Source organism: Aedes aegypti, chromosome 2, assembly GCF_002204515.2.
Source record: "Aedes aegypti strain LVP_AGWG chromosome 2, AaegL5.0 Primary Assembly, whole genome shotgun sequence".
Taxonomy (NCBI): domain Eukaryota; kingdom Metazoa; phylum Arthropoda; class Insecta; order Diptera; family Culicidae; genus Aedes; species Aedes aegypti.
In genome coordinates this window covers 112,459,060-112,481,726 of record NC_035108.1, presented here as the reverse complement: position 1 = coordinate 112,481,726, position 22,667 = coordinate 112,459,060, and the positions used below count along the sequence as shown (strand labels likewise).

At 36.5% G+C, this 22,667-nt stretch overlaps 1 protein-coding gene across 12 annotated transcripts in view; it reads right to left on the bottom strand.

Moving 5' to 3' along the window:
• LOC5579480 (cAMP-dependent protein kinase type II regulatory subunit) overlaps positions 1 to 22,667 on the bottom strand; it is a 351,461-nt gene that overhangs the window by 36,831 nt on the left and 291,963 nt on the right. For all 12 annotated transcript variants that reach the window (XM_021841993.1, XM_021841990.1, XM_021841994.1 and 9 more), the window contains 2 exons: positions 22,301 to 22,448; positions 22,110 to 22,185 (listed from right to left, as the gene is read on the bottom strand). In XM_021841993.1, the coding sequence (XP_021697685.1) occupies positions 22,110 to 22,185; positions 22,301 to 22,448 (224 nt within the window). The remainder of the gene's footprint in view (positions 1 to 22,109; positions 22,186 to 22,300; positions 22,449 to 22,667) is intronic.

The window sequence follows — 22,667 nt, the reverse complement described above, 5'->3', positions numbered from 1 at the left end:
TTAGCCGCCACGTGGCGCTAGTGTGCATGTAAATTGGTCATATTTTAGACGGCTCTAGCTCATGAACCTGACCACTTAGAATGTTCGTGTCTTCAGCAAAGTTGGTCTGAAGCTTAAAAGCAATCTGAGGCAGCACTGATTGGTTAGCAATTTTGCCGCCACGTGGCGCTAGTGTGCATGTAAATTGGTCATATTTTAGACGGCTCTAGCTTATGAACCTGACCACTTAGAATGTTCGTGTCTTCAGCAAAGTTGGTCAGAAGCTTAAAAGCAATCTGAAACAGCACTGATTGGTTAGTAATTTAGCCGCTACGTGGCGCTAGTGTGTATGTCATTTGATCATATTCTAGCAGGCTCTAGTTCATGAACCTGATTACTTAGATTGTTCGTGTCTTCAGCAAAGTTGTTCAGAAGCTTAAAAGCAATGTGAGGCAGCACTGATTGGTTAGCAATTTTGCCGCTATGTGGTGCTAGCGTACAGCTGAGAGAGGAGACAGCTCACTGACAGTTGGGATGTTTTCTTGCCTTCTTAGACTTCTTTCTTTAGTTCTTGGGTTGTGCACAACGGTCTAATGATCTTATTTTGGTCAAAATCATTCACTCATTAAGAAGATGAAAAAACCGAATTTAGTACTATACCATTTAATTCCACTAGAGTTTGTATCCTTTGACAGATACGCGTATTTCAACCTCAACTGTAAGGCCGTCTTCAGTGTCGTGTACTAGACTAGACTTCCTAAAAAATGAGTCTAGTACACGACACTGAAGACGGGCTCACAGTTGAGGTCGAAATACGCGTATCTGTCAAAGGATACAAACTCTAGTGGAATTAAATGGTATAGTACTAAATTCGGTTTTTTCATCTACTTATAGGTATTCTACTAAACAGCTCGAAGATTTATTATCATTCACTCATTGTTGTTCACTGTGAAAATGGTATGAATAAAAAAATCAATAGCTGTTTGCCAACACACGACTATATTTAAGTATTCAACTTTTTAAAATGTGCAGTCATCGAAAAACACCTAGAAAGTTTAATTACCTTTACCTAAATTCTGACGGTAGTTTACGCTTTGCTCTTTAAATGTGTGGTTTTCCAGTGTCAGTTTATGACAGGTTCCCTTGTCTTTTGGGAGCTCGCAATCTAAGCCATCTGTCTACTCTCTCAGATGTGCAGGTACATTTGGTTATAGTTTCGCGGGCTCTAGCACATGATCTTGACCACCTAGAATGTTCGTATCTTCAGCAAATATTTAGAAAAAGGCATTTTCTACGAACCTGTTTACTTAGACAAAATTCAAAACATTGTGGAATATAATACAGTGAGGACCCAATTTTGGCAGCCCCTCGATGAATTTTAGGCTGACAAAATGGGGAACCTGACAAAATCAGGACATTTTATTATGTTCCTGTTTTTCAAATTTCGACGTGTTAATGATTGCTTGTGAACCGCGTCGGACTTTTAAGGGTTCATTAAAAAATTACGTAACGCAAAATTTGTCAATTTTAGACCCCCTTTCACCTCCACGTAACAACTTTTGTATAGAAAATTTTAAATTTTGCTTTGAACCGTAACACTATGTAAGACCCCCTCCCTCCCCTGTTGCGTGACGTAATATTTGAACGGTCCCTAAGGGGTCGATGACCATTGGCGTAGCCAGGTTTTTTCATCAGGGGAGGGGGGCTTGAGAAGATCGATTCTTAACATTTCATTCACGATTTTCACGACAAAATGATCATTATACATTACACTCTTTTTGCATGAAACATAAAACTATACAAGATACCCACCATATTTTTTTCATAGTAAGCTAAGTAAAGTCCTAAACGCGTCTTATTTCAATGTTGAGTGACGGGTCTATTTAAAGTCTTGCAGATTTACCAATTGGAAAAATTCCAAAGATTCGATTCGTTGTGGTCCCTTTGATTGGCAATTTTGCTTTGTCCAGTAAAACAAATGGAATCAACCTGAGTTCCTAGTTAAACATGATCGATGAATTATCTAAAAATTTCTCACAGAACACAGAAATTCCTAAAGAGATTCATATTAAAATTCCTCTTGATTTAGAAACTTCTTCGAAATAGCATAAATAATTGCCTCGAAGCTCTTCTTGGAATTCATTTTAGTATAATTCAAAGAATGTTTCATACGGAGTTTTCACATAATTTTTCCTAAACATTGTTTTAAAACTCAATGTTTGGAAATGGAATATGTGTAAAAATATTTCTTACTGTATGAAAACCAAGAAATTTTCTTTAGTTTTCATGGATTTTTTTTGCTGGGTTTTTAGCGCAGAAGTATTCATAAATTACATCACATGAAGTTGTGAATAAATCTCATAAATTATTCCTATACCTAAGGGATGATTTAATACTTCAAAATGATTTTGGTGAAATTCCTAGTCAAGTTCATGAAAATCTCGTGAGCAAATTTTGAAGTTTATCTCGAGACATACTGAAGATAAAAATGGAATGAATTCAACAAGGACTAAAAGAAGATAATTATTGAAGTAATTACTTGAAAAATAAAAATATTCTATTAGAATTTTGAGTGAAGTTTGTGGTCGAGTTCAAGTTCAAGCAAAAAACAATTTTAATTTAGCCGCAAAACCCTTTCGGTGTACCCAGAATGTTTCTGGAACAATTTATGAAATTATTGTTTGGAAATTTTTGAAAGAAAAGTTTCAACAGGAATCTATAAAATAATTTTTGAAATAGTATTGAGAGAAATTCTCGGAGGAATTCATGAATGAACCTACACACATGTTTTTTTTTGTCATAAACTCGGCTGTATGAATTCCGTTTTTTTAATTTTAAGAATGATTTAACTAGCGAGTTGCCAAGTTGCTAAGTAACGAAACACAGTTTTATGATACTTGAGATCGCTGTACATAACTCGTCTAATATTTGGCATATTAAATTGAGTTTTAATGGAAGAATTTTTAGAATCACCTCTAGAAAACACCTTTAAATTTTCTTGAGGAATTTCTGGAGAAATTCGAGGTACAGCCAGGAACGATTTATAGAATAATTTCAGGAATAATTGGAGAAACACGTTGAAATAATATCTGGAGGATTATGAATGATATCTCGAGTGGAATTTCTGTGGAAAATACGAGGAGTTCGATTACTCTAATGATAATATTCTGCTGACAATAAATTTTGTAGAACCTTTTTGAGTTTCCCAACAGATTTTATAAACCCTTCGAAAAATTTATGGCAAGAAGTTTTTCAAAAAGCTGATTGTTTGGAATATTTCTTAAGTTTTCCAATCTATCATCATGCAACAATTATATAAATATGAGTGCTGGAGACAATCTTTTAAGAATACAAACACATGATAAATTCCCGTAATATTGTTTTAAGCATCGCCCAAAGGGGTGGAGGCATTCCCATTGCCCCCTCTGGCTATGCCCATGCGTGCATGACATTAAACATCATCATCATTTTTAATGAAAATATGGTAGAACATGGCTAAAACAATTTTTTGATAAAATTAGAACAAGCCGACAAAATTGGGTCAAAAAGCTGACAAAATCGGGGGTAGACATCGGGGGCAGACAAAATCGGGGGCTGACAATATCGGGTCAGTACTGTATAATTGTTTACTATGTGTTAAAAAAATTCAAAATTTGACATTTTTTGTTAAAATAGGCTATATTTAATGCCTTAAGTAATCGTACACAGTTTTAATTGAAAGTTATTTCCAACATTCAGTTCAAATTTCGGATCCATCATTTAGCTAAAAGCAGAGCCACCCTCGTCAAAATTGCTAACCAATCAGTGCTGTCTCCGATTGCTTTTAAGCTTCTGACCAGCTTTGCTGAAGACACGAACATTCTAAGTGGTCAGGTTCATGAGCCAGAGCCGTCTAAAATATGACCAATTTACATGCACACTAGCGCCACGTAGCGGCAAAATTGCTAACCAATCAGTGCTGCCTCAGATTGCTTTTAAGCTTCTGAACAACTTTGCTGAAGACACGAACATTCTAAGTGGTCAGGTTCATGAGCTAGAGCCTGCTAGAATATGATCAAATGACATACACACTAGCGCCACGTAGCGGCCAAATTGCTAACCAATCAGTGCTGTCTCAGATTCCTTTTAAGCTTCTGACCAACTTTGCTGAAGACACGAACATTCTAAGTGGTCAGGTTCATGAACTAGAGCCGTCTAAAATATGACCAATTTACATGCACACTAGCGCCACGCAGCGGCTAAATTGCTAACCAATCCGTGCTGTCTCAGATTCCTTTTAAGCTTCTGACCAACTTTGCTGAAGACACGAACATTCTAAGTGGTCAGGTTCATGAACTAGAGCCGTCTAAAATATGACCAATTTACATGCACACTAGCGCCACGTAGCGGCTAAATTGCTAACCAATCAGTGCTGCCTCAGATTGCTTTTAAGCTTCTGAACAACTTTGCTGAAGACACGAACATTCTAAGTGGTCAGGTTCATGAGCTAGAGCCTGCTAGAATATGATCAAATGACATGCACACTAGCGCCACGTAGCGGCTAAATTGCTAACCAATCCGTGCTGTCTCAGATTCCTTTTAAGCTTCTGACCAACTTTGCTGAAGACACGAACATTCGAAGTGGTCAGGTTCATGAACTAGAGCCGTCTAAAATATGACCAATTTACATGCACACTAGCGCCACGTAGCGGCAAAATTGCTAACCAATCAGTGCTGCCTCAGATTGCTTTTAAGCTTCTGAACAACTTTGCTGAAGACACGAACATTCTAAGTGGTCAGGTTCATGAGCTAGAGCATGCTAGAATATGATCAAATGACATGCACACTAGCGCCACGTAGCGGCTAAATTGCTAACCAATCAGTGCTGCCTCAGATTGCTTTTAAGCTTCTGAACAACTTTGCTGAAGACACGAACATTCTAAGTGGTCAGGTTCATGAACTAGAGCCGTCTAAAATATGACCAATTTACATGCACACTAGCGCCACGTAGCGGCAAAATTGCTAACCAATCAGTGCTGCCTCAGATTGCTTTTAAGCTTCTGAACAACTTTGCTGAAGACACGAACATTCTAAGTGGTCAGGTTCATGAACTAGAGCCGTCTAAAATATGACCAATTTACATGCACACTAGCGCCACGTAGCGGCAAAATTGCTAACCAATCAGTGCTGCCTCAGATTGCTTTTAAGCTTCTGAACAACTTTGCTGAAGACACGAACATTCTAAGTGGTCAGGTTCATGAGCTAGAGCATGCTAGAATATGATCAAATGACATGCACACTAGCGCCACGTAGCGGCTAAATTGCTAACCAATCAGTGCTGCCTCAGATTGCTTTTAAGCTTCTGAACAACTTTGCTGAAGACACGAACATTCTAAGTGGTCAGGTTCATGAGCTAGAGCCTGCTAGAATATGATCAAATGACATGCACACTAGCGCCACGTAGCGGCTAAATTGCTAACCAATCCGTGCTGTCTCAGATTCCTTTTAAGCTTCTGACCAACTTTGCTGAAGACACGAACATTCTAAGTGGTCAGGTTCATGAACTAGAGCCGTCTAAAATATGACCAATTTACATGCACACTAGCGCCACGTAGCGGCAAAATTGCTAACCAATCAGTGCTGCCTCAGATTGCTTTTAAGCTTCTGAACAACTTTGCTGAAGACACGAACATTCTAAGTGGTCAGGTTCATGAGCTAGAGCCTGCTAGAATATGATCAAATGACATGCACACTAGCGCCACGTAGCGGCTAAATTGCTAACCAATCCGTGCTGTCTCAGATTCCTTTTAAGCTTCTGACCAACTTTGCTGAAGACACGAACATTCGAAGTGGTCAGGTTCATGAACTAGAGCCGTCTAAAATATGACCAATTTACATGCACACTAGCGCCACGTAGCGGCAAAATTGCTAACCAATCAGTGCTGCCTCAGATTGCTTTTAAGCTTCTGAACAACTTTGCTGAAGACACGAACATTCTAAGTGGTCAGGTTCATGAGCTAGAGCATGCTAGAATATGATCAAATGACATGCACACTAGCGCCACGTAGCGGCTAAATTGCTAACCAATCAGTGCTGCCTCAGATTGCTTTTAAGCTTCTGAACAACTTTGCTGAAGACACGAACATTCTAAGTGGTCAGGTTCATGAGCTAGAGCCTGCTAGAATATGATCAAATGACATGCACACTAGCGCCACGTAGCGGCTAAATTGCTAACCAATCCGTGCTGTCTCAGATTCCTTTTAAGCTTCTGACCAACTTTGCTGAAGACACGAACATTCTAAGTGGTCAGGTTCATGAACTAGAGCCGTCTAAAATATGACCAATTTACATGCACACTAGCGCCACGTGGCGGCTAAATTGCTAACCAATCAGTGCTGCCTCAGATTGCTTTTAAGCTTCTGACCAACTTTGCTGAAGACACGAACATTCTAAGTGGTCAGGTTCATGAACTAGAGCCGTCTAAAATATGACCAATTTACATGCACACTAGCGCCACGTAGCGGCAAAATGGCGCATTAAAAATTTCAGCTGATGAACGCCGTAAGGCTTCTGAACAACTTTGCTGAAGACCGCAGCTTTCTAGAAAGTAAGGTTTCCAAGATATTGCGTCATTAGTGTAATAGCTTACGGGTGATGCTAAACTTTTTGGGGTGCTGCAATATTCAATTGAGGTGTTGCAATACTAGATCATGCGATTCCATACTTATGGCGGGTAGTGTACGTTTTGGAAATTGGACTTTTCCCCAAATCATAGATTCCCAAACTGAGGGTCGCGAAAAAATTCTATACAATATGAACTCGATGATCAAATCCCTTGCTGGAGTATCTGGCAAATTATAGAGATTTGGCCGTATAAAAAAAAACATCAATTTGTATTTTCCGTTTTACCAATTTCTATGATTTTCTGCTATAAACTCCTTGATATCTGACATTGTTTAGCCAATAGGGTGGCTGATCTAGTGATAGTGTGTGTACCAATAATAGTGGTAGTGCGGTTTTAAGCGTGTTATGGGCAATTTTAATTTTTGTGTGTATTTTTCTAACATGGCCCTCGTTAAAATAATATGAATGTGTATAAAAAAATCTTGGATATCAGTAAGGAAATAGTAGAAAACAATTAAAAACCTTAGCTTTTTTGCTCCTTTGCACCAGTAATAGTGGGGTGTTCCTATAATAGTGAGTCTCAATGGGAAACCAATGCAAACCACTATTATAGAAACAGGCGTTAGCAAATGCCACTATTACTGGAACATGTTCCAGTAATGGAGGAAATGCTTTTTTGAAAGATTCAATGATTTTATCATTTTAAGATTATTTTTTACGTGAAATAGAATAGAATAGTATTCGAATGTCGTATTCAGATATGAAAAACGACCATCCGTTATTTTTTGGCGAATTTTTATTCCTCAACCCGTTACAATTGCCTCTATCACTGGTACAGACGCCCTATTATATGTTTATGATAAATTGACTACAAACAAAATGACGACCAAAGGAGTTTCATAGGAGGAATTTCGGTCCCCCAAGGAATCAACAAGTATCTTCAAAACAAAGTAACCAATGATCAATATCGACACAGATTACAAAAATATTAGAGTTTTTGAGAACTGGTGAAAATATGATGCAAAAATGTCGAAGAACAGATAAGTTATCCCGATTCAAATATTGTTTGTGGTAAAAAATGATGCTGTCGGTAGAGGGGTTAATCGTATTACAAGTACGACTCGCTAGATTTCATTTCAATTAGCCTAAGTAAAACTCGTCTATCACATTTGGAATTCAATTGCTAAATATGAAATTTCAATAGATTTTGAGATATCACATTTTCATTTCATTATTATTTAAGGTACAGTGGGGCAAGTGGGTAATGGATTTCGCATAGTTGGGATTCTTCAAATTCTAGAGACTTTAAATTAAAACAAATGAAGTCGTGTATATTTTTTAGCTTGACTCCCACCAAATATAAGCAGTATGCTGAAATTGGTTTTTATGTGAAATTAAAGAAAAAATACAGAATTTTTTTTTTTGAAAATGTCTTTATTTTTCACCTGCTCCAAAAGTGAAAAGTTTATCGTTTTGAATGATAAATTCAAAAACTAACAGTTATATTCACGATTTATATTACCTTTAACATTCATTAGGGCGTCCCAATAAACAATAACATAAATAACATGTAAACAAAGAAAATTTTATTCTTCTTACTTGAATTTTCTTCTGTTCATTTATGTTTGTTAAAATGATTCGACAACATTATAACTACAGCATTTCCAATGTTAGTTCTTACATCATGGGACAGTAATTGTATTTCTGCTCTGTAGAATTTCCACCGCTCGTTATTTGTTTAAAAAAAAAATCGGATATGACGTCGGATAACTCTTCGGGATAAATCAAACGAAATCCTTCAATAAAGTATTTGGAAACTTTTTTATGTGGATAGACCTATACCCCATTTTTATGTTTTGAACTAGCTTTACATAGACATTCCACGAGATTTCCATGCGTTCTCTTATATTGGAACTTTTCAATCAACGTATTCCTTTTAATCGGCTATCCGAAGTAAACATATTTATATCGTAATATTTGGCAACCTTTGTTTAGAGAAGTTCCATGATTTGGCCATGATAATAGTTTTTAACGCTTTGAGTATAGTTTTTCTCGAATTATCAGCACGTTCTGTTGTTCTATGATAATTACAAACCTTGTATATTTAAAGCTACCTAAAAAGAAAACACAAATTCAATCTCTAATGAGAAACTTTTCACTTGCCCAACGATATTAGAAAATTGACAGTGTTTCAATTTAGTTATTTTTAGGTCTATGTCGAATTAATTCTAAAACTTTTTTTATTGCAGTTTAAAGCTGTCAGAAGTGGTACAGGAAATTATTTTCCGCAACTTTTTTCCGCTGAAAATATTAAAATAAGATTGCACGCCGCCAACTTGTTACGGAGTGATAGTTGATAGGTTAACAATATTTCGCTCTATTGTGCAATAATGGCTATGAAATCTCAGAAATCTCTTACCATTCGTAATGTTCTCAATGGTTTACGCATGAGTTTAAAACGTTAATTCCCATATTCAGTAAAATATACCAATTATTTTCACTTACCCCATTTACCCACTTGCACCGCGGTACCTTACCTGAATGTTAAAAATATGAGCATTTCGGAAAGTTTTTCAATGAATTTCACTGTACGAGCTGATTTTTTTATTGATTATCAGAAAAAGGAAAGCTTTGCGATCGAAAAGCTATCGGAAAAATATGAGTAGCATTTAATTTTGCTTTTTCCTGTCATTTTCAGCTTAACATTAATTAATTAATTCATCATTTAATTAGCTGATAGCAATTTGATTACAATGTTTTGTTCAAAATCTATTCTTTCATATATTGATAGAACAGTTCAAAAAGCACTAATCAATGTTTGAATGTTTTAAGTTATTTTGTCAGCAAATCTAAGGGGATAGCTTTCAGTGCCAAGCTGGTGAACTAGAAAGAACGATAAAGCAATTAAAAGAAGGAGATATTTGGTCATTTTCAACTAAACACATACATAGCCAAGAATGCTGAGGACGGTGAACTCGAAAGAACCGCTTATTAAAAGTGTACATATCACCGAACCGGAATCTTGAAATGCAAAAAGTTATGACTATTGTGAGAGCCAAAAAAGTTTCGAAGAAACGGAATATTCAGAGAACTGGCGTTCGGCTAAACGTGATTTGGCAAAAAAGTAGCACAACCGCTTCAAACACCGTAAAGAAGCTCTGACGTGACTATTCTTTAAGAATTTCTAGAAGAATTTCTAGAGGAATTTCTAGAGGAAACATTTTAGTGATTCTCCTACTGATTTCTTCAGAGATTTCTTCACCAATATTTTCAGGGATGTTTCCTGAGATTTCTTCAGAAATTTCTCTAGAAATTCTTCCACCAACTCTCTCGAGAAACCCTCCATTGCTCTAGAGATTTTTTAAGGAGTGCTTAGATAAATTTCTCCAGGAAATCCTTGAGCACTCAAATGCTACTACCTCCAGTAATTTTCACAGAGTCTGAAAATTTGCCCAAGGGCTATCCCATGATTTTCTCAAGAGATTGTTCTACTAATTTTTCAATAAATTTCCAATTGTTGCGTACAAAGGTTTGCTCCAGATCTTTCAAAGATGTTTTTTAGGGATTGTTTTTTCATAAACCTCAACGAGAATTTCTCTAAGAGTTCCTACGCCTATTTTTTGTGTTGTCATTCCAGCCATTTTTAAATGGGTACCTTCAAGAATTCCTCCAATGTTTCTTTCAGGAATACTGTGTAAAAGCCCTGTCCCAATTATAGTACCAAACGCTTAAGGTGAAACATCTTTCCAAAGATGGCCGTGACAATGGCCGACTTGTGACCCTACTCGCGTTTTTAAGGCACTAAACTGGAAAAAGTAGATAAACACTGCTCTGTTTTTGGAAGCTTCCTTCGCGAGATTAGTGCCTTTAAAGTTTTAGTGCAATCTTTAAAGTTATACTCCAAACTAGAGATGGTCAAAACGGCTCATTTTAGTGAACCGGATCTTTCGAACGGTTCAGTGGCTCAGCGAGCACAGGAAGAGCGAACTAAACCGTGCATGATTATCATGCGCGTATCGATCGCTCTCTCAAAACCACGAACCCGAACCAAAATGAAGAAGCAAAATGTGCTTCTCTCTCTATTTTTCATCTGCTTGTATGCAAGTGGGCGGGGCAAACTAGTTGTTTGACTGTGTATGCTGAGAGTGGTGAGCAAACCGTGTTTGCGTGTGCGCCGTGTCGCGAAAAGCAAGGCACATGTCAAGCGATATAATAAAGCCAAGAAACGCACAAAGCAGAATAGGGTAAAATAATCGATTCGTTCTTTTAGCGGGTCAATTTTTGTCTGATCCATGCTGATGAAATGAACCGTCTCTCGCCAAACAAGAGCCACGAATCACTAGTTCTTTTGAGTGAATCGAATCTTTTGCCCATCTCTACTCCAAACTGTTTAAGCCCAGAAACACAAGTTTACTCAAATTTTATATGTTTTTCGTTGGTTCATGTTCAAAATTTTTTTCCGGTTCTGAGATTTTGTCACACGCCTTTGTTTATATAAATTTGACTGTATTTTATTTTCAGTGTCCCTTCCGAAAGTGAACTTCAAACATGAGCAAAAGCGTCGAGGTTAAAATTTGGACTTATTTTTAAAATTAAAGTTTAAATATGATTAGGCAGTTATTTGAGCTTGAGGGTTGCCAAAGTAGTAGCACGCTTTTTTGTGCCATTTAATAAAAACAATATTTTATCGAAGAATTTAGGACCCTATTCCTCTAGAATTATTCTAGGTTAAGGTGAAGATGCATCGAAGTCAAACTTTAAATTTTCAAGAGCACAAATCTGGAGAACCGAACAACCGTTTGAGCTGAAAACTTCGATTGGTCACCACCTGCTAGAGAATAAATCCTCAATAAATTTGACCAGGGAATCCAGTACTGGTCAGCATCCCATACCGGAGCTCATTGAAAAATGCAAAAATCATGGCCCAATCAAGGTCAGTACCCATCGTACTCTCGTGCTGGGCGTACACAAAATATTTCTGCTGATGAAAGTTTTGAAACTACTTGAATCAATACAACAGTACATTTCAATGTCCATTAATATAATCCCTTGCTTGAAAATAGACCTTATGTTTAAAAATAGATACCGAAAAACGACCGAACAGCTCTTTAGGATTCCTTCAAGAATTCATTGCTTTTTAATCGGTCTTTTTAAATGAATCCTCCATGGTTTGCGTTTGAGATGCCTTCAAGAATTCAACCTGGATTTTTAAAGGATTACCCCAGAAATTACTCTAGATGGTCCAACATAAATTTCTCCAAAGATTCTTTCAGAAAATTCTCAAGAAAATCTTAAGTCCTCCAGAAGTTCATGAAGTGCTCACTGTAACAATCGGCGAAGGAGCTCCTTGTGCAATTATCGTAGGATTACCTGAAAAAAAAATCTATAAAATTACCGGAATAAACCATTGAAATCAGTGGAAGAATTAATGAGAAAATTTCTGGAGGAAATCTTGGAATATTATTGGAGAAAATTTTCAGAGTGACCCTTAGGGAAATTACTGAATGGATCTGTGTTGGATTGCCTGAAGCAAATTCTGGAGAAATTCCCCTCACCAGTGCCGGATTTGGGCTTCGGAGGACCCGAGTCAGATCTTTTGACGGGGCCCTTAGTACAAAATAAGCCGGAAACGCTACCCAAGTAGTACGCGAAACATCTTTCAAAGAGATGCTTTCTAAAAATGGTTTCAGAGATGTATCAATAAAACCATCTGCAACTTACCAAGTTCTAGTTTCGTTGCATATTAATATCAAAAACTCATAAAGTTTCATTGCTGTTCCAATGAACTTGCATTTCACAACGCGTTTGACGTTTAACATTATTGAAACGACGATATTTGCTCCAAATGTTCTCTGTCAACAGCATTGAAGTCAAGTTTATCTAGATGTATTAACTTTTCAAACAAACTCTTGCAACGCCTTCCAAATCGGCGTTTTGTGTTATGTTTCAAATTACTTTCATTTCAAGCATCCGCGACATAGCTTCATTGCATGCAAACTGCGTTTCAATGCCCACAACTCAAGAAGATTCATCCCAGTTGAGCGAAAGTTGCACAAAACTTCGTGTCTGACAGCTAAAAGTTTGTTTGTTTCAATCAGGGACGAAAAAAATCATGCTCACTATACTCAATGCACCGACATTTATGCCACCATCAAAGTAACCGCACTACCACCAATATGATTGTAACAATGAAGATGGCACAAAAGTAGATTAGCACAACAAACAACGATGCCGGTATGTCGTTGGTGTTTTTGATAATCAAAAGCAGAAGAGTGTCAATTTTAGAAAATTGAGTATCAATGAGATTCATATTAATTAAAAAATATGCTGCTTTACGGGTAATGAAGGATCCGATGCACGGAATGGATGATGATGATGCGTTTTTAGTGTGCCTCGTGCAAAAATTATAACTTTCCGAAGCGGAATGTAAAAAAGTCAAGCTGGTTAGAATGAATATCATTTTTTGTTTTCGATTATCAAAAAGCGGTTGAGTAGCAGCAGGTTAAAAGGAAACTGACAACAGTTTGTTTATATAAATGACGTTTTTCATATGTTGCGCAAAAGTTTTTGCAAAAACTTTAGTTTGGGCGTGGCCTAATTTCACCAGTTATTGAAGTTGTATTTCGAAGGGTGCAGTTAAGTAATGACCAACATGCTTGTATTTATAGATAATGTGATAGCTTTTATAATGCATGTTCGAATAGTCGACATAAGCGCCAATATGATCAAAATGCATTTTTTCATTCAGCCATTCCATGAAAAACGGAGTGGGTCACCGAATTCAGTGAAAATTTGCTATTTTATTCCTTATCCGAGATAAGGATTCACGTGTTTTTGGATTTTTTGATTAGGGTGACCATTTCCGAAATAGACTGACCAAAAAATCGCGACCTTGCAAAATTTTTATTTAAAAAAAAATCATAACTTTTGAACCGCTTGACCGATTTTTAATTTTTTTAGACGAAATGAAAGCTAAAGATTTTGACTTATCAAGAAAAATATAATTTCACAAAAATAAATGAAAAACATATAAAAAAATTCCGTTTTTTCGTGTTTTGAAGGTCTTGGGACAGAGACAGCTGTTGCTGTTCTCATTTTTTTTTTAAAGTTTACGTTCACTGTAAAATTTTCAGCGATTTATGTTTTTTAGTTTTTGAGATATTTTTTTTTGAAAATAAAAAATCAGTCATTTTTAAGCGGCACACACTGCAGGTCTCAGCGCATCAGATCACGGTGCTCCCCTGACCGTTATTATCAGAAAAAATCTCCATCAAATCTGTGCTTACCAGTCGATTTCTATAGGCAAGCTGCATGTTTGGGAAAAATTTTAAAAAAATCGTAGGGCCCGTTTTGGAGTTAGGCCCTTTTGAATGTGTAAGTCCACTTATTCTAAAGAAATCCGAAATATTCAAAAGAGTTTTCATTGGCTGTGATTATCAGGATAGATATAATATCAAAATTTGAATCAAAGTTGGATTATATAGTTATTTGTAAGTTCTGGGGAGAGTTTTGAATGAGAAGATAGACGAAATTCGGAGTTACGTCCTTTTGGAAGCGTTACCATTGAAAACACTTATTTTCAATAGATTAATTAGGTATTCTTATACCTTGGAGCATGTTCAAATGTTTTCAATGGCACATTGCACTTATATGCCGCCAAAATATTTCACAATCATCTGATTTTCCATAAGCTCAAGTGTTTTAAGGCATTACGGAGCTAATTTCATCATGTAACCAAATTAGTTCTTGTAGCACAATATTCTGGATAGCTTGGTGAACCCATTTACTCACGATTCAGTTTATTTTACACGCAATTATTGTTACCTGTTGTACATCGAAGCGAAGTATACGTCAAGGAATACTTTACGAGTTAAGTTTTCGGTTATGGATAGCAGTGTATGGAATAAAATAAAATTAACAACGTAGAAAGCAGCGATACAAAATGGAAGAAAACAATGCAAAGTTTAGAACATCCGTTATTATTTTGTTTAATGGAGTTCAAAATTGTAGCATTTACAGAGCTTAAATGTTTGTCTTTGTCCATTTTGAAAACTTTGTGAGGCTCCCAAAGTATGCTTTTTTTTCGTTTGTGGTAAGTCATAGCAGCTCTTTACTTCACAAGCACAGTCTGCGATCGAAAACAAATAAAAGTGTACATGGAAATCTTTAGATCGTGCAGGATTGAAACCATATTCTAGTATACAGTCCAGCAGGTTATCAACAGGGCCACAGAACAATTTACGATTTTCCGGTAATCATAACTGGAATTTACGTAAAATCCATGAACAACTCTGTTATAACCATATTGTATATATCTTTTCAAAATTAGACCCCTTGACTTGAATTCCATTATCCCGAATACCCGAAGACCATCTTCGCAAGTTCCAGTTTCTAGAATGGCATTACTTCGAATTCCATTATCACGGGACAATGTCATACATGGTAATTATATATCCGGGACAATAGCATTCAGTGTAATAGTGCGTTCAGGGTGATGACACTTGGGTTAATGAAATTCGGAGTTAAGGTATAGAATCTTCTCAAGAGAGTTTGATTTTCAAGGGAGACATATAACATAAAGCTCTGAAAGTGTTATGATTTTAAATTCAATAAACCAAATAATAACGAATGTTTCCTACTTTTCATAAGCAAATTTAAAGTACTGAGGCTTTGCTTCACGACATACCATGAGAATGGACTGTTTGATTTATACAATTCTTTCACTATTGTATTTATACAGAGCTCTTACGTGTTTGTGAAATCAAAAAAACCGAGAAACCCAATGGTAAAATTTTAGATTTTTGAAAAATATAAATGTAGTAATGTATGCTACAACTGATCACAAAACTATTGACAGTGGTCTAGAGTTCTATCAGGTCCGTCACACTCGGCCTCAGATTGGGTACCACTTCTAGTACTGCATTTGGTCCTTCGGTAGGGCAAAAGTTACCCAAGTTTGACAGATCACAGTACACTTTTCACGGCATTCTAGATAACCTTATGAGCCATAAAAATTTGGGCAACTGCAAGGGTCTTTAATGTGTCTTTGGTTTAATAGTTTGGCCAATTGTGCATTACTCAGCAATTGAAGTTTATGTTCTGGGGCAGTACAAAATTAGCCGCAATAGCCGGTAGTTTCTGCTTCTTCTTATTGGCATTACGTTCCAACTGGGACAAAGCCTGCTTCTATACCACAATTATTAACTGAGAACTTTCTTTGCCAGAGTTGCCATTGTTGCATCGTATATCGTGTGGCAGGTACGAACATTCTCTATGCTCAGGGAAGTCAAGGAAATTTTCATTACGAAAAGATCTTAGACCGACCGGGAATTGAACCCAATCACCTCCAGCATGGCTTTACTTTGTAGTCGCGGACTCTAACCACTCGGTTAGGGAAGGCCCTAGGTAGCTAGTTGGGCCATAACAATATTTTATGAATAATAATGACACGAAAATTGCTCCGTAATGCCTTACAGCGCTTGAGCCTTTGAAAAAATAATTAATTGTGAAATACTTTGGCGACATATAAGTGCAATGATGCTTTGAAAACATTTGAACAAGCTTAACGGAATGCTTGCCTAAAAGAATACCTAATTAATCCATTGGTAACTCCAAATTTCGTCTATCTTCTCATTCAAAACTACTCTCAGTAGTTACAAATAACTATATAAAACAACTTTGATTCAAATTTCAATGTTATGTCTATTCTGATAATCACGGCCAATAAAAACTCGTTTAAATATCTCAGATTTTCTTAGAATTAGTGGACTTACACATTCAAAAAGGCGTAACTTCAAAACGGGCCCTACGACTTTTTTTTAAATTTTGCCCAGACATGCAGCTTGGCTATAGAAATCGACTGGTGAGCACAGATTTGATGGAGATTTTTTTCTGATAATAACGGTCAGGGGAGCACCGTGCAGATCTTTCATTTAAAAAAAATCATAACTGTTGAACAGCTCATCCGATTTCGAATCTTTTTTTTTATGGAATGAAAGCTTAAAATTTCAACTTTTCAAAAAAAAAATATTCTCTAAAAAAATGGTTTACATGAAAAAATATAAAAAAAAATCCTAAAAATCAAGAACCTTTGTCCTGATTTTCTGTTGGCCGAATACCATGAAATGTTAGTTATAATTTGAATTTGTAAAAACTATTATTCTATCGCTTTCAGAATGAAAGGGATATCTGAAACTCCGATTATTAGTTTTAGCACAGATGGTAGTAATCAATCGTCGTGAAATATATTTATGCATCGCATCGATAATTGGAATGCCATCTTTCTGGAATAAAAAAAAAACTATTGAATGCTTGTTGGATTGCTGTCGTTGGTAATATTCTCAAAAAAACCCAATTTGCAGTTTCAGTGCAAATAACATTAATAGAAACCATTGCCGAAACTAATAGATTTTACCAGGGGATGCACGACCGACTAACATCTCTCACTCCACATCATAGCTAATCATTTTTCTGAGAGTTTTTGGACAAATCCTGAACGAATACTTCTTAGAATCCTAAGATATGTGCCATCTTTCTCGTAAAAACTTTTGTTGATTTTTAGTAGGACCCCTAATGGATTTCAGGCGAGATGCTCAGCTTATTCTCACGGGAGCTTATTGATAACATAATTGAAGAATTGTGAAGTTGATTCAGATCAGATTCTATATGAAACCATGATTTTAGGAATTCTAGCGGCATTTCCTTACAATAACCAGTTTATCTTAAATTCAATGAAACATAATTGATTGTTTTCTTACATTCTTAGTATTTTTTTTAACTAGATCTTGATCAGACACTAAACAGATTTCTTCAAAAATCATTGGTAAAATACTGTTAAATTTATTGCATGATTTGCATGAAACCTGGATGTTTTGGGACCCCCAGCAAATTCTTGAAGATTTTCTCTTGGCGAAATGCTTGGTGAATTTTTTGAGGATAGCTTAGCAAACTGTGGTTTTTGGCAGATATAAAAAATAACCTTAAAAATTCTTGTCAGAAGCCCAGCAAAACCATTGATGAACTTTTGGCTTGTGTCTTCGAAAATACTCCACCCCATTACCCCGAATTCCACTAACCCGAAAGGGACACTACCCCGAAATCTATTACCCCGAACCGAATGAGCCATTACCCCGAATAGTATGAAATATATTGCAGTATCTTGTTCTGCGGCCAAAAATTGATGATAATACTGTAATAATGTAAACTAGTAATCAATGGTACGTGAAATTCGTTGGTAAAATTTTCATCGTACATCACACTTTCTTCTATATGTTAGCTTTTCTTTCAAATTATCTTGTTGCCAACTGCCTTATTCTTTTTTCTGGGACAGAGCCTGTTTCTTTGATCAGTGAGCTCTTTCACAGCTATTGACTGAGAGCTTTTCTTGTCAATTGACCAGATTTGAATTTGTGCCTCTATGCCCAGAGATGCCAAGGAAATTGTCAACCCATCATCCTCAATATGGTCTTGGTGAACATCTGCGCATTCACCGCTATTTGAGCTCCTTAGCGCTAGTATTATTTTAATTTTGTTTTTTTTTTTTTAACAAATTTTTCTCCCTTATGATCACTTCGTTACAGCGATTATTCACGTCATACCAGAAGGCATTTTATCAGCAATTTACCCCTCTTTCTTAAATAGACTGTTATTTAAAGTTATCATTGTTCAAAATATTTTCGTACGGAACAGCTATTTTTTTAGAGCAGAACATATTTACAATTTTATTTGAAGTTAAGGTTCTAGTAAAAATCGATGATTTGTCAAATCTGAAATAGTAGTTCTTTTTCTGATTGATCAACAAATCAAGAAAAACAAGAACACCCGGGTATTATAATTGCCAACATGAAGAAACAGACGTTCTCATTTCTTTTTTGGGATAGAACTGCGTTTTCAATTTTGCCAAATGACCAATTTGAAATAGACCCTTAATGCTGCTATAATTTTAATCAGTAATTTTCACTACTTTTATCTATTGGTGTTAAAGCAGTCACGTCTCTTATGGAACTGCTCACCACTTTTCTACTATCATCATTTCTTCATTGTCTTGAATCAAATAACGAAAGTTTTCAATGTTATGCGATTTGTTGCCGCTGTGTTTCAAGTATGCCACAGCGAAACGATTATTTATTAGGTTGGTCTAGGAGCATTTACTATATCGTAATTTTGCGCATATCATAGCTACCCTTTTCACCCTTCTTTTCGAAGTAGGCTGTTCTTCAGAGCAATGCGTTGTATCTGTGTGAAACTTACAAAAATTAGAAGACAAAGCCGGACGAAACTTATTTTGCGAGAATTATTTGCTGAAAACCTAGCTCCTTCTTTATATTCTAATATTTGAAAAAATTATTGTTCAAGCCAAAGTCGTTTATTGCGCATAAGGAACCGTACAATTAACTCCCTACCTTCTGTTCAGAATTAATCTAAAATGTAATGCATTCGAGGCAATGTCGTTCGGGGTAGTGTCATAGAGTCTTAAAAATTGACAGATTATTTATTCAGTCAAGCCTTCTTAAATATAAAACACAATCTTAAAAATAAATTAAAAAATATTATTTAATATTCCGATCCTTGAACAATGATTTCTCAAGAAAATCACCCAAATTTTCCACAGGATGATCATTTTCTCAACATTAGAAGTCCTCCACAAAAAAAAACAAACCTTCAAAATCACTGCTGTTCGGGATATGAGGTTCGGAATTCGAGACAAAATGAAACTTATTAGAAAGTTGTGAAAAATTGCACAATGTCCTGATTTTGAGTCTCCTGGTCACTCTACCCCCATGATAAACTTTTCCTAAATGTCATAGCTTACGCCGGATTCTTACTTGTCTCGGGGTAGTATGCAACGCCCTACGCATTTGCCCTCTTACCATCCCCTCAAATCCGGGCCTGCCCCAAACATCTCATGAAAGATCTCAGGGGTAGTTTTTCGACGAATTCCTTCTCAGATAATTTTCTTAATGCCTATTTTTTGCAGATGGTTTAAATTGGCAATTTACGGACAATAAACATTTTCGGGCTTAGTGATAAATGCTCAAAAGACAAAACACTTAGAAAACAAAATATCGAAATCGTTTTCTTTAGGAATTATTTAAATTTTGGAAAAAAAAGGTTCAGCCTTCTACCTATATCCTTATGTTGTTTTTCTTTGACGTTTTGTCATCTCGAGTTTAACTTTTCTCTTTTTCTTATAGAATGGTATTTTCGTTTGCAAGTTCAGTTTTATGCAAGGATGGAAATCTAGTGATCATGACAAAATCCATGATGCCTCGCGTTGTTCTTTATCCTGCGATCATAGCAACAACGATTAAGGCGAAGTAGGCCGTCATTGAAATTTGTACGCGTCGTTGATGATTGTTCTTAATTCATCTTACGATTTCGAATCAAAGAAAATCAGTTGGTTTTGCGCTGATACAGCTGAAAAAGTATCAGCATACTTTATGTATATTAGCGCGTACAGTGATACTTTTTCATGTCAATATAAACTATCAAGACTGAGTTTTATCACATTAAAATGCAAGCTGGAAAGTCATCATTGTTCCCAAAACGAATGACGGGCTACTTAGCCTAAACTCTTTATCGTCAAGTTATCACAACAAACTACGCTCCGCGAATAATGCATCGTGTTGCACCTGGGTGCTGCAAACTGAATCCCTTTTTATTTTCAAGCAAATCTTGAAACATGCTTCTTGTGAAGAATTGAGTTTGTCGTATTAGTCCCTCAAACGTCACTTTGAGTTCTCTGTTTATCAAATTTCCCTCTCTGATCTCTCTCTCTCTGGAGAGCTTGAATGCGTCCTAGCTCGAATGACTTTCTCATTGCGAAATCGGCTAATAGTGGGTCTGCTAGAAGTCCGTGGATCTATTCCATTTTTATGTGACTGTGCCTTTGGATTACAACGCTGAGTTCGTTCAAAAGTTGCCGGAGGAGCAATTGAAAGGATCATGTTTATTATTCCGGCCGTAGCATACCCCCTCAATCAAGAAGGTGGGCAAATAAGATGTATAAACTCGATTCATAGCATCAAACCGAATAACATCGAGACGACAAGAATTATTCTGATTAATCAATTTCGGAAACACCGATGGCGTCAGCATCTCGAACGCTTTGATTTTGAAGATTATTTGGGTGGCCAAAAGCCAGAAGGAGAATAAACACTCAACCGACAAAATGTTGCACATGGAATGTCAAGTATTTATTCTTGTGTGTATATTAGGTACACTGTTGTTGAAATAAGTCTTAAATATTATTTAGACTATCAAACAATTTGTTGCAATTTTATCTCTGAGATTACAATACTTCCTCACGACATCACATTACTCTCTCACAAATAACATAACCACAATCTGGAATGTTTGGCTCTGACAATCAGGCTCCCGCTTGACAAGCAAATTGAGTCAGACCGCAGAACCCAGGTGTTGCACGTGTGCTAGTGATTAGGGGAAGTGGTGGTAAAATGAACACCGTGCCTTTTACCGAGAAAAATCAAATTTCAATGAATTTTTATCATGCACGGACGATTTAAAGCACAATTCGGTGTGTTCGGGTTGATCAATTGAAGTGCAAATTTCAACGAAAACTAAGAATTTAGAAAATCGCGTTTGAAAATTAGAACTGACGTAACTTTTCGCTCGGAGGTCTAGAGGTTTTTCAGTGAGGTAAATATCGTTATGATATGATGCCAATTCTAATATTTTTAAATTTCTTTTTGAATGGGTTACAATCCTTAAAGGATATATTTTCGGATATGCAATGAAAATTTTCAAAAATATTTGTTTCGCTCACGTTTTTTACATGATGTTCATTTTACCACCAACAGATGTTCATTTTACCCACATAGTGCAGGTAAAATGAACATTTGGATCGTTTTTTGCTAACGATAAAAATATGTGAAAATTTAGCTATTTTAGTCTGAATTAGTGTCGCTGCTTTAGATAACATCCCTACCTTTGATGTTGTGCGATAGAACTACAGAAATTCCTCGTTTTTCTATTAGAAACAAGATGATATCCTTAAGGTGTTCATTTTACCACCCCTTCCCCTAACTGTTCGCGAAAAAAAGTTTGATTATTTCGAGGATTTTTCCATTTTTACTTAATGATCTACCTCCATATATGTTGTTTGTGATTCTAAAACCATTCGGACATTGGTTGAGCGATACATAATAGCGCGAATGCGGCATGATTCAAGTTGATCCCTACTTGTAACAACATCTGATAAACTCTTTGTCCCACGACAAACAGTGCATCGGAAGCTTCATATATCTGCTCTACGCACGCGTAATGAGGTGTTGAAATCATGCTGCTGCGAGAGTAACGGCCCTCTTTGATTATTACAATACGGTGTTGTTGATCGCTAGTGCCGATTTTTTTCCATCCTTGGTTTTATGTCTTCAACTGTTTCTACGACTATGGGAAAAGTCTGTGAATCTTTATTTTACGGTATCAGAAGTTCAACACATTTGACTCAATTGAAGCGTTTAAAAATACTCCAAAGGAAAAGTCTGATCACATCTTTTCATACTAACCTTGCTTGATGATTCGTTCTCCCTTCGCAAAAGTCTTGGGTATAAGAGCATCGGCCAGGTTCATTCGCTCGTAACTCTGTGTGTGAGTGCAAATAACAGGAAAAATTAGGAAAATAAAATGAAAAATACATCAAAGAATTTTAGCTGGTGATCGACCACTGGAGGGAAGAGCGGGGGTGGGGGATACGAACCTGTAACGTTTTCAGCATGGGGACCGCATCCAGTAGTGCTTCGTACATTTTCCGTTTTCTGAACGCCGACTTGAGCAGGATCCTTCGGAACGTTTGACGGTCCATCGCCCACAGTTGACCGTCGGTTTCTGCCTGGATGGTGGCCGCTCTGGTGGGGGTGAAAGCAAATCAAGCAATCAATTTAATAGAATTGTATCTTCCTGTACGCAAGAGAGCCCGACCAGAATCACATAACAAGATTCTAACGCGTTTCTATCAACAGCAATTGAAACAACAGAGGTTGATATAATTTCGTTATGTTGATGGCTTTGTTCTTAATTTGTTATATTTTTGACTTAGATTTTCTAATTCCGTTATAAATCACAGT